We start from the raw sequence: 12,010 nt of genomic DNA, 5'->3' as shown, positions 1-12,010 counted from the left end.
GTAGCATGTGCCCAATAGCATTTCCTTAGCAGTTCCCCCGGTCCCTTCCATCTATGCTGTGAACTTAATCTCCGAAAAACTTTAAAAGACTTAAGTAAACCTCCTTGGGATTTGTTCTTCTAAACAAAAGACACAATCCCAGACCTTTCTGAGACAGTCCTTCTCTGACTTACAGTCCTGCTGAGGTGGCTAGAACACAGCAACTGGCAGCTTGCTATGCTCCCTCTGGGTGACTAAGAGGGCCCCGAGTCACACTCTTGCTCTTGCACTCTGCTGTAGACTCTATGCATTGTCACAGTCTGCCCTCATTCTTCATTCTTGCTGAGGCTTCCTGGAGAAGTTAAACGTGCATGCCCCAGCTTCCCTGGCCAGTGTATGACGGTTTGTGTAAGGATGATCCCCCTGAGATCCTATGAGTGCTTGCTTACTCAATGAGTAGGACTCTGAAAGAATTAAAAGGATTAGGAGTTAGGGCTTTGTTGGAGGAAGTCTGTTGCTGGGAGTGAGCTTTGAGTTTTAAAAGCACATGCTGGGCACACTATCCCTCTCCCCCTCCCCCATCTCTCTTTCTGCCTATGGATCAGGATATGGTTCTTAGCTACTGTCCAATGCCTCCCGGCCTCCACGCCCCAACCATGATGATAATAGACTGAACCTCTGAAACTGTAAGCAAGCCACAGTTAAGTGCTTTCTCCTGTAAGTTGCCTTAGTCATGGTGTCTTTTCCCTGCAACAGAACAGTAACTAAGACACAACGCTCGAGTACTAGGGAGCTACTTCTTAATTTTAGACTTTTCTTTTGCCATCAGCAAAGTCTGATCCATGAGCCACATGAAGCTGGTTCTTTTAATAGTTTATTCCTTGTTTTCTTTTTGCTCTTTCTGTACAATGGCTTGCAAGAAGATAGTAGCATTTTAACACTTTGCCCTGAAATGGCCACATATGTGTAACTTATTTGTTCTACTTCTCATATCACTATAGAGAAAAATTTAGGTTTGCCGCATTCTGGAACCGCGTTATACTAGCTCTTTATTTAAAAAAGATTCCCATTTTAAAAATATTTTTATTATGTTAAAATATAAACAACATACATTAGTCACTTAACCATTTTAAGTGCAGAATTCACTGACATTAATTAGACTCACATTATTGTGCAAAAATCACAACTCCTCATTTCTAAAACTTCGTCATTACCACTACGCAATATTATCCCATACCATTGTTCTCCAGGTCCCTGGAAATGGTGTTGACTATTAATTTACATATTCTGTGCATGTCATATAACTGGAAAGCCTTAATGCCCATCCCTTTTCTGATTTGTTTGCTTTACTTAGCATAATGTTTTTAAGCTCCATTAGTATTGCAGGTTATAGCAGAACTACATTTCTTTCTGGATGCATGGTGGTATTTACTTGTCTGACTACATCATTTGCTTATCCAGTTTCCAATCAGTGGACACAGGTCATCTCTTTCCCTTTTCCCATTTAAACAATGCTAGAATGAACACTGGCTTGTTGAATTTCCTGTTCCAATTATTGTGAGTAAATCACTGGGAGAGGAAGTGCTGATTGCGTGTTCTGTTTTAGAGAGATGCTAGACTACTGCCCACTGTGGCTTCACCATGGTCTGTTCCCACCAGAAAGCACAGACTTCCAGTTTCCCTACATTCCTGCCAGTATTGATTATTGCTGGTTTGGGTTTATAGCCATTCTACTGGATGTGAAGAATTGGTTTCTCCCTGTGCTTTAGATTTGAATTCTATTAACATCTGCATGATGCTGAGCACCCTGTCCTGTGCTTACCGTCTATCTCGTTGGAAGCTGTCTCTATTCCCCTTCTTAGCCAGCTTTCTAACTGAGCCGTCTTTTCTGTTGTAGTTCTGCACTCTGTTTCTTTATAAACCTTCTCTGTCAGGTTCTACAAAGTCTAAACTTCTAATATTCAATATATAGCGATTGCAACTTTTCTCTACCTCTGCTTCTCAAAATTCCCACTTCCACTTCCACTTCTAGTTCTCAGAACCATTTTCAATGCATTTTTGTTGTTGTTGTTTTGGTATCTGTGCTCTATGATACCTGGTCTTTGGTAGAGTCCACATTTCGACTAAAAACTTAACCATATAAACTCTGTGCCTTTGTGAGTTCCCAGACTGGACACAACCTCTCTGCTTCTGTGGATGTAGGCTGTCAGGAGGCTGCAGTAAAGAAGCCATGGCTTTGTCCTCAGAGGCACACCTAGATCCAGATCTGCTTCCTAGTTTCTGCTAGGTAGCCTACATGTCTAGTAGGCTGTCAGGCTAAGGCCCTAAGTTTCTTGGTGCATCTTTATTAGAGGCCACTGTCAGTTAAAGTTAGAAAGGGAGGTGTGTTTTTAAAATAAAACTACTATAATATTATGTGACATAACCACAGAAACGACATCTCCTATCCTGACAGCTATGTGGCAAGCCTTACCCATATTCAGGGGAGCACATCAGTTGGGAGTTCTACAAAGTAACGTGTCAAGGCTCATATCAGAGATTGCCCAATGTATTTTCAAGTTAAGGGTCTCAGGGTCTAAGGAGAATTAATCAGATAACATCTTACGTTTATGGGAATGTTTTTGTTCTGTGATGAGCTAAAGTCATAGTCAATATAGGAGTTCCTGCTCTCTACTGGTGTGCTGTCTTAAACCTCCTAGTGTGGTTAATGGATGCTCAGTTCTCTGGTGCCATGAAGGGCTTAATTCTGCGATGGCCTGTAAAGGTATCACCAGTAAAGGTGAATCAAGAAAAACTGTTCCTCCATAGGCTTCAGTTATGCTGGGCTAGCAGATTGTCACGAGGAACCAGCATAGACTCAACCAGATTAGAAAGAAATATGAGGAGGAGACAGAGTCGGTGCTGTAAATCTAGCAACAATTTGATTATAGAATATAATTATTTTTAGAGAAAATGGTGATTTATAGAGAGACAATGCTAGGTCATTAGTTAGGTTTTAAAGGGAAAATAACAGCAGTCATGAGAAAAATTAAAATCTTAATTTTTTATGCATCACAAAATGTGTCTGTGACTTTCCATGATTTCAGACACTGAAGACCCAATAGAGTCAGTAATGTGTTAAAGACATTAGCCCATTGTTTTTATAAGCCAGCAGACTGGTGCACTGGGGATCAAATGCTGGTCCACTGGGCAAATATTTATCTATAATTAATAACAATCTAAGTAACCTGAGCTATCCCAGTAACTGCTTCCTATCTCACTGTTGTTTGTGCAGCTCACTGAGGAAGGCTGCCTGTAGGAGCAAAGTGAGGCCAGGATACTCAGAAAGAAAATGCTCTTCCCATCATTGCAGAGAATCCAGACTGAGGGACTTGGCAGTCTTCAGATGCTAACTGCTCTAAGTTGGAATTCTGCATAAAGAGATAGCTTAGACTTTTCTGTTTCCCTCTGACCATTCCTACTATAGGAATCACCTCTACTAATCTTCATGTAGCTTGTTTCACAGGAGAACTATAAAGTGAGAGAGGAAGAAAAGGAGATATGGGTTGTTAGTGGCCTTAAGTCCCAAGGGATAATTGAATAACAGTAGTTCAAAGTCCAGAGCTCCGTGCACAGGTAACCTTACAGGAGAATTTTTAGCTGTAATAACATGCTGAGCATTCTCAGAGGTGGCCTGCTGTAGGCGAACACAAGGAAGTATTTGTGCACGCTGATTTATTTTGCTCTGGGGATGTGGTAGCACATCTGCTGTGCTCTTTATTAAAAGTCAAGGGTTTTATAGGCATTTTTAGTAGGATTTCCTTTGCCTTCTCTGCTTTCTCTCTCTCTGTGCGTGCAGGTGTGTGTGTGTGTGTGTGTGTCTGTGTGTGTGTGTGTGTGTGTGTGTGTGTGTGTGTCTGAGGTGTGTGTGTGTGTATAGGTGTGTGTGTGTGTATGTGTCTGCGTGTGTGTGTGTGTGTGTGTGTGTGGTGTGTGTAGTGTGTATGTGTGTTGTGTGTGTGTGTGTGTGTGTGTGTGTATATGTCTGGGTGTGTGTGTGTGTGTGTGTGTGTGTGTGTGTGTGTGTGTGTGTGTGAGTGTGCCTGTGAGTACCCATGTTAGTTGAAAACTGAAACTAGGGGAAAGCAGTGAAAAGAGCCCTCACATTTAAAATGTCAGTGAGTTAGCTTTTAAATGTGAGATGCCTTTCTCCCACTTGTTCTCCCTCTTGTGAACTACATGTAGATATTTCAAATTAAATGTGAATTGTTTTGAATTCTGAGTTTTCTTGACTCCCTTTAACCTGTTCTCAAAATAAATAGCAGCTTCTTCCTGGAACTCTCCAAACACCTACATATACATGAATATTTACCTACTGTAACTCCAGACCTCTATGGAGATTTGCTACAAGAAAACTCATACTTACCTTTCTCTTAACTCACATTTTATACCTGAAGATGTCTCTGTGTCTCTCTGTGTGTTTCTCTGTATCTCTGTGTCTCTGTGTTTGTTTCTCTGTCTCTTTTTTGTCTCTCTCTCTCTCTCTCTCTCTCTCTCTCTCTCTCTCTCTCTCTCTCTCTCTCTCTCTCTGTAGAAAGTCGCTATTCCAGAGTGTCCAGTGGCATTGACCCTGAGAGCCCACACATTTAGGAGTACGTGCTGCCATCTTCACAGTGATACCACGCATCTTTCCCATGGTAAACGCTGAAAAGACAAAGAATGACAAGTGCACAGGGCCAGTGTGTTCGTGTTTTTAGATGCTAACCTGCTTTCTTACGTAGTACTAAAGTATCGAGACCCCTTCAGCCATGAACGACATTGTCTACTGCTTCTCCCTGGAAGTGAGATGGGGGCTCTGAACTCCACTGCCCATCCTTTATGTATTCACACAGTTGCTTTAGGGTATTTCCACCATGCCCATTGCCATCTAGTTCTCATCCACCCTAATTCCACCACCATCCTGTTTATCTAACCCACAGTGCTTCTCACTTTCATTGCCTCCGTCACACACCACTGGCTAATGTTTGCTCCGCTGTCTCTTTCTGCTTGTGACTGCCCCTGAGGTTCAGACTCCAGGCTGAGCTCAGAGAGCTTCTGACGTCTTTGGACTTCAGCCACCAGTGGGATGAGGTGCCAGCCATGAGGGAGTCTCTGGCCTCACTCTGATGGTGCCATTTTACTTGTAGAGTTCTATGAGGTGTTTCTTGGTTTTCTACTATTTGGCAAAGGTGGATCGTTCTGACTCATGCCCTCTCCTTACATTCTCTTAACACTGTTAGCTTTCTTGCTCAATTCTCCCTTCCCCCTTTAATTATGATCCAAATCTCCAGCAGATAACTATTCTCTATCCTCCATCCTGTCATGTCTTTCAGCTTGGCCTTTCCTCTTTACACCTTGTTCTCACTCCTAATGTCTTGTTCTCCATCAGGGTTCCACCCGTTTGATGGAAAACAACTGGACCTTACAAGAGTATTTGTCAGGGAATCACACAACTCCTTTCTCACTTTCTGGATGCCATTTACTCATCTTTTCTACCCCAGAATACATCCACTTGGAGTATCAAGGGCAGTTTTAGTGTTCAGTAAATGATACAATTAACATAATTAATCCTGATAGTATTTTATGCTGTGCACATTTTGAGAGTGTGTTTATTTTCTCTATTCATCTGAGGCTGTGAGCACCTAGTCAGAACTCCTTTCTAACTCCCTTTGCATAGCGCTCTACAAAATCCAATTATTAACAACGTTGTCATGAAGGTCGCTGGCCTAGGCCTCCGGTAGATCTAAATCTTTACTGCCTGTTTCTTAAGGAAGATGGCCTTGCAACTGGAAGGATGTGGGGGGAAACGTCTTACAATCTAATATTCCCTATGGGCTAAGTGTAGATTCAGTAAATGGACAAGTGGATTTAAATCACCAAAGTCCTGTAAATCACCAGAGGTACCATTAAATTTGGCTACATTCACAGTTACATTCTTCCTCCATATGTTCTATCACTTGGAGACTGCCAGTCCATTTTCCTCTTATGTTTGTTTGTTTCTCTCATTTCACTCCATTTCATATAAAGTTATAAAGACTTTAGAAAAAAATTTCAGTCATCATAGGCCTAAAGAAGAGTTGGAGTATTGAACTTCAAAATTGTCAAAATCAGTGTGTGTATAAAAGTACAGCAATCAACTACTATAAAATAATTCTATCATTTGTAAAAATGTAAAAATCAGATATTTAGTAATTTGTGGTCTTTTAACTGGAAATCCGTTGAAGATGTTCTGAGAGCCTAAAAGAAAACTTAAAAACATAAGCTAAGCAGTAAGGGTCACAGGCCTTCAGGCCAAGCTTAAATTCTTTGTCTTCAGAAGATTGTCAGCTTACTCAATTGAAAGATAAGAAACTGAGTGAAGCTGTGCTGACTTTGAATTCATAACCTATGTTACTGTTTGATGTTTCTGCCTAGCAGATAACCTCCCTACCTAGATATTGTCTGTATGCTCCTCTGTTGGGGTGTCTATTGAAGGGTTTTGTTCTGTCTTGTTTCTCCTTTACTTGGCTGCACAGGAAGTTCCATCCTGCATTGTGAGTTTGGCATTCTCTTCGCTGTCCGCCATGTATCCCATTGTCTGTGCACACTCAGCATGGCCAGCACCACATCTGCCCCTGTATGGTGCAAGCACTCCAGACACACAGAGCCCCTCATGCAGAGCATGCCCATCTGTTCAACATCTGGCACAGGGATGGGAAGTGAAAAGGTTGGTGGCCTCTTGAGCACTAAAGAGTCTCCTTTTCCTCTGGGTTTCCTTATTACAGATACTGCAATGAACATTTACTCTGCCCACCACACGTGTTCTGGACAGGCTGGGGACCTTGGGAACGCTGCACAGCCCAGTGCGGAGGTGGCATTCAAGCTCGCCGTAGGACCTGTGAAAATGGGCCTGACTGTGCAGGATGCAATGTGGTAAGTAGCCAACTTACTCTCACAACCCATCACTGAGAACACAAACTTGAAGCCTCCTAGATGCCTTACACATGCAAGATGCTCCCAGCACATTAGATACTCAAAGCTCTTGACTGGTGCTAGCACTAAGCCATTTGCATACACCAGGGGCTATGCTCACACTTGATCCACTACCAATACTGGATATTTTGTACACTATCTTTATGATTTGCAGAACTTGCATGCTCTGTGGATATAGAATGGGAAGGCATCAAATGTTGCATGTTTTTGATGATCTCGAACAACAACTCCTGTTTAGATGTCAACTCTGCAGACACTGTATGTTTTGTCCATGTTCCTCTAGCTCTGAAGTTTTAGAGGGCATGAATCATGTAAGTGGCTCATGTTAACAAGAATGTGCAGGGCATGGTAGAAATTTAAGTACATGAATAAAGCATTCACATGTGTAATAAACTGAAGAATCTTCTAGCTCTAAGTACAGAGCTATGACAAAATCTTGTACCTAAATAACTTTGATCACTCTATTTGGTCTTATTAATGATTATCTTATGCTGGGCTCCTAGGAACACAGAATACAATGTGGATATGATACTGTGTGGTGACAGAGAAATTGGCACCATTGTCAAAGTGAGTTGGTAACACATCAGAGGGAACAAAAGACCACTTATGGTTTTGTTTTTCCTCTGCCTTAGCAGGTCATATTTCTTTTAACACTTTAAACTGCCAAATAAAAATTAATGTGTGCAGACTCTTTTCAAAAGGCCCATTGTTGTGCAGCCTCCTTTTTCGGTCAGGGTGGCTGAGCACTGAGCCTGGCTGAGAGCTCACCTCTCTCACCTTCCTGGTGTTGGCCACAAGATGGATGAGATGTGGTAAATGCTGGGCGGAGAAGCTCAGCATGGGAAGTGCTGACTTGGCATTCTCTCTCAGTGGCCTTTGCTGTTGGATTTTTGATACTTCCACCTCTTGTTTTCTGAGACTAAGCAATGATTTTATGCTGCTGTAAAGCTTGTTTTATGAAATATATAACCTGAGCAACTCCAGAGAGCCAATGGGACTTTGGGGACAGGAAAAGTATTATGAGGTACTGTATCAGTTCTTATGCCAAAGAAGGAAGATTTCCTTACTAGGATTTGCAAGTAGGTTTCTTCTCCCTCATAGGGGTAAAGTCACCTTACTGTTTCTAATAAAACATGTTAGTGAAACTGAGCTCACTTTAGACCATAAAAAATCTTCATGCAATATAGGTAAGTTGTACAGATATATGGGTGAATAGATAGGTAGTCAGATAGATAGATAGATAGATAGATAGATAGATAGATAGATAGATAGATAGATAGATAGGGCAGACAGATAGTGGACAGATTGGATGCATGGATGGTTGGATGTGTGGATAGATGGATAGGTGGCTGGATGGATAGACAGATAGATAACAGATACATACATACATACATACATACATACATACATACATACATAAGTAGGGCAGACAGATAGTGGACAGATTGGAGGGATGGATAGGTGGATGGATGGATGGATAGATGGAAGGATGGATGGATAAATGGATAGATAGTAAAAAGATAGATGGATAGATAGATAGATAGATAGATAGATAGATAGATAGAATGAGTGAGCAGGCAGATGGACAAATTAGATGGATGTATATATGTGTGGATGGGTGAATCATCTATCATTATTATGAGTAAATAATGATAGATAGATAGATAGATAGATAGATAGATAGATAGATAGATAGACAGACAGACAGATATAATTTCAGGTGCTAAAATTTAAAATTATATATTATATCTAAATGGTACATCCCTGAAGACTTTTGTGTCTTAAGAAAAGCCTTTACTCTTTGCTGAAACAACTCATTCTTCTGCTGTGCTGCCTGTGTGGGCTTTGTTCTTGCACATAAAATTTTTCTGTTGAAAACCACTGGAGAAGTGATCCTGTTCCTAAATTCTAAACCCTTTACAGACCACAGAACTCAGACAGCAGTACACAGCATTCTTATTGTTAGCTGAAGTCAATAGTGACAATAATAGACAGATTAATCCAGAGAGGCATATGAATGGAAGTAAAACTTTCCTCTTGTGAAATTTCCAGTTTATGTGATAAGTTCGATTGCAAATGCAAATACTGAAGGTATTCCAAAATGTTAGTGTTTGTTTATTGTTATGGCACAGTACAGTGAATATAGAAACTCTGGCACATTAGAGGGACAGATTTTTAACACAGAGGGGAGGTCTAGACATCATGTGCCCACCCAAGTCATGCTCACTTGTCTCTGGATTTCTGTATCTTCAAGCATCAAATCAGTATCTGGAATAAATGCTTATAAGACCCAAGCACCCCTTCTGTGAAGCCTGGGGTACACATCTCCAGCTGAATGACTGACCATATCCTACAGTGTCCCTCCCTGGTGACTGAGCTCTTTGATGACCCCAGAATGTGGAGACTAGGGTACTTACAGAGGAGTTAGTTAACCCAGCTCTAGGCCAATAAATCACAAGAGCTACTTGGATCCCCTCTGCATGCCTCTTAAGGCAAATGAGAGAGCTAGGTGTATGCCTAGAGACCACCCACCACACGGTTTGCTTCTGAATTCACTGGAGATCTGTCTGAGTCTATTTGGTTGGCAGTTTCTGTTGAACTATAGGGCTCTTGCACTTCAGAAACACTGAGGCATGCTTACACATAAGATATTGTACTTTTATTTGTGGATGTGTTTTGATCTGTCATTCATAAGCAACACTGAAATTTTTCTTTATTTTGAGAATTTCATGCATGCATCCAATATATACACCTTATTATCACCTCCAATTCTCCCTGTATGTCCCAATATAGCTCATTTCTCAAAACTATGTCCTGTTTTCTATAGCCTACTAAATCCAGACACTGCTACCCATATTTCCAAAGCATGAGACAATCCACCTGAGTGAGGGAAAACTACCAGGTCTCCCTTCTCAGCCACTTCCATTCCATTTCCAGTCGCTCCTTGGCCAGCACTGGTTTTTAGTAATATTATCACCCTTCTAACCATGGTGGCATTTAAAGGAGATTACCATGAGCATAAAAATTAAAAGGAAATGAATACATATCAAAAGCATCAATCTGTTGGTCTGACTAAAGGTTAAAACACAGGAAAGAAAGAAAATTCCAAAGGCTGTATTGTCTGAGTACGATCACTTAAGTGAATGCAACCCAAATTTCCTCAAAAAGCAGTAGATGCTTTATAAGGGAGAAATAAAGGCTATCTCTCATACAGCAAAAATAATTCAAAGAGTAAAGCGGACGAAGTGTTGCCTGTATTATTTTTTTTACTGAAATGCCATACAAAGGATGAAGCAATGGAACAGGAGCTATGATCTAAAATATCAACAGGGAAAAAAGGATATATTTATGTCCTAGATATAAGAAAGGGTCACAAAGGGCCCAGTAAGGTCAAGAAGAAAGACCTTGAAATCAATACCATTGAAAGAGATTCTGTGAAAGTTAATCAGAGCTGGTTGAACACACTCAAGTGTGTTTTTATTCAGGAATGGCACTGTAGATAAATTCAGAAGCTGATAAAACTGGCAAGTAGATCTTAGGTGGGTTTTGATGGACAAAATAATTAGAGGATTATATAACCCTTGTTTTTGTGTTAGCACATTACAATCTTCAAAATATGTGCATATATTTCCTGTTTAACTAATGAAATAATCAAGAACCATGGAAAAGCAGTTACGTCCCTGAACCTGGCAAGTCACTGCAGATGGGAGAGAAAGACCAAATTCAGTCTTTCTATCATGTTCCTGAATAGTCTGTGTGCATGTGGATGTGCGCGCGCACATGCGTGCTTGTGTGTGTGTGTGTGTGTGTGTGTGTGTGTGTGTGTGTGTGTGTGTGTGTGTATGCTCCTTCCAGAACACAAAACACTGAAGATAGGGTGGTGGGATTAGCTCTTAGCTCCTATCCCATGCCCACTCCAGCACTCCAGAGAAAAGGGCCTAGATAGGCACATTCTTTTTTGGCCTTGAACTCTACTTTTTTAAAATTTATTTCTAGAGTATCCACAGACTTTCCCTCAAGACAGAAATGTAGGAACCAGTTTAGTTTTAAGAGCCTCATGATCAGAATAGAAATTATTTGAGATTTCATGATACTCATTTTTTAAAGTCTGAGTTGCATACAGTGTCCTCTGTTCACCTCATAGGTCTTTCTGTTCATTCTCACAATTGTAGTTCATAACCAAGTCACCTGGTGTTTTTATTCCTTCACTAATGTGTATTCAGAAAGTTGCAACAATTGTGCTCTCTGCAAGTTGTCAATATTCTGGAAGACACACTAGAGGCCATCTTTGTAATTTTATTTTTAAAAATATTTTCATCCCAACTTCTGAGGCTACTAACATTTTGCTGAGTATAAATAAGCTAGTAGTATAATACAAATTGAGTACTTTATACTATATACCATTGAATATTTTCTAAGAATTTTTTTGTTATAGCTTATTAGAATCTGACAGAATTTTGTTATCAAGGACAGTCATATCTGTTATTGAATTCCCTACCTTTTCTGGATCAGGTGGCAACGTAATATTATTCTATAGAAAAGTCATACCCGTATTAAGAACAATCCCTCTTCCTTCTTTCAAGGTTGCTAAACCAGTTGGCAACACCCATTTAAATTTTAGGACAAAAATGTCATCAATTTACAATGTTTTCTCCAACATTATTTTTCTTCAAATAGGACAGTGCTGCTGCCCTGTGTCACAAATAGACAGGAAAAGAACCTAGGAGACCTAATGTTATACACTTGAACAGGGTTTGGACATTGGTTGATGGCTTCCTTTTAGTGAGTTCAATAATGTAGTTTTGGTCTTAAATACCCTGCAGTTAGTTGTCTATGAGATGAAGATTCAGCCTCTTGACCATGATGCTACTGGAGTTCATAGAACCTTTAAGAGGTAGGGCTTATGTGAGAAAGTTAAGCTATTGTGTAGCCCTGAAAAAGATACTGGGGACCCCTCTTTCATTCTTTTCTTCATTTCTCCATGACATAATGTTTGATTTTCTTTTTCCTCTGCTGTGACATCCTGCCTCACCTCAGTGTC

The 12,010-nt window shown here is 40.5% G+C and overlaps 1 protein-coding gene across 2 annotated transcripts in view; it reads left to right on the top strand.

Annotated features, from left to right (window-relative positions):
- Sema5a (semaphorin 5A) overlaps positions 1–12,010 on the top strand; it is a 433,267-nt gene that overhangs the window by 371,247 nt on the left and 50,010 nt on the right. For both annotated transcript variants that reach the window (XM_032898665.1, XM_032898666.1), the window contains one exon: positions 6,762–6,909. In XM_032898665.1, the coding sequence (XP_032754556.1) occupies positions 6,762–6,909 (148 nt within the window). The remainder of the gene's footprint in view (positions 1–6,761; positions 6,910–12,010) is intronic.

This window comes from Rattus rattus, chromosome 3 (assembly GCF_011064425.1).
Source record: "Rattus rattus isolate New Zealand chromosome 3, Rrattus_CSIRO_v1, whole genome shotgun sequence".
NCBI lineage: Eukaryota > Metazoa > Chordata > Mammalia > Rodentia > Muridae > Rattus > Rattus rattus.
Note: the sequence above shows the minus strand (reverse complement) of the source record. Positions and strands in the feature narration are given on the sequence as shown.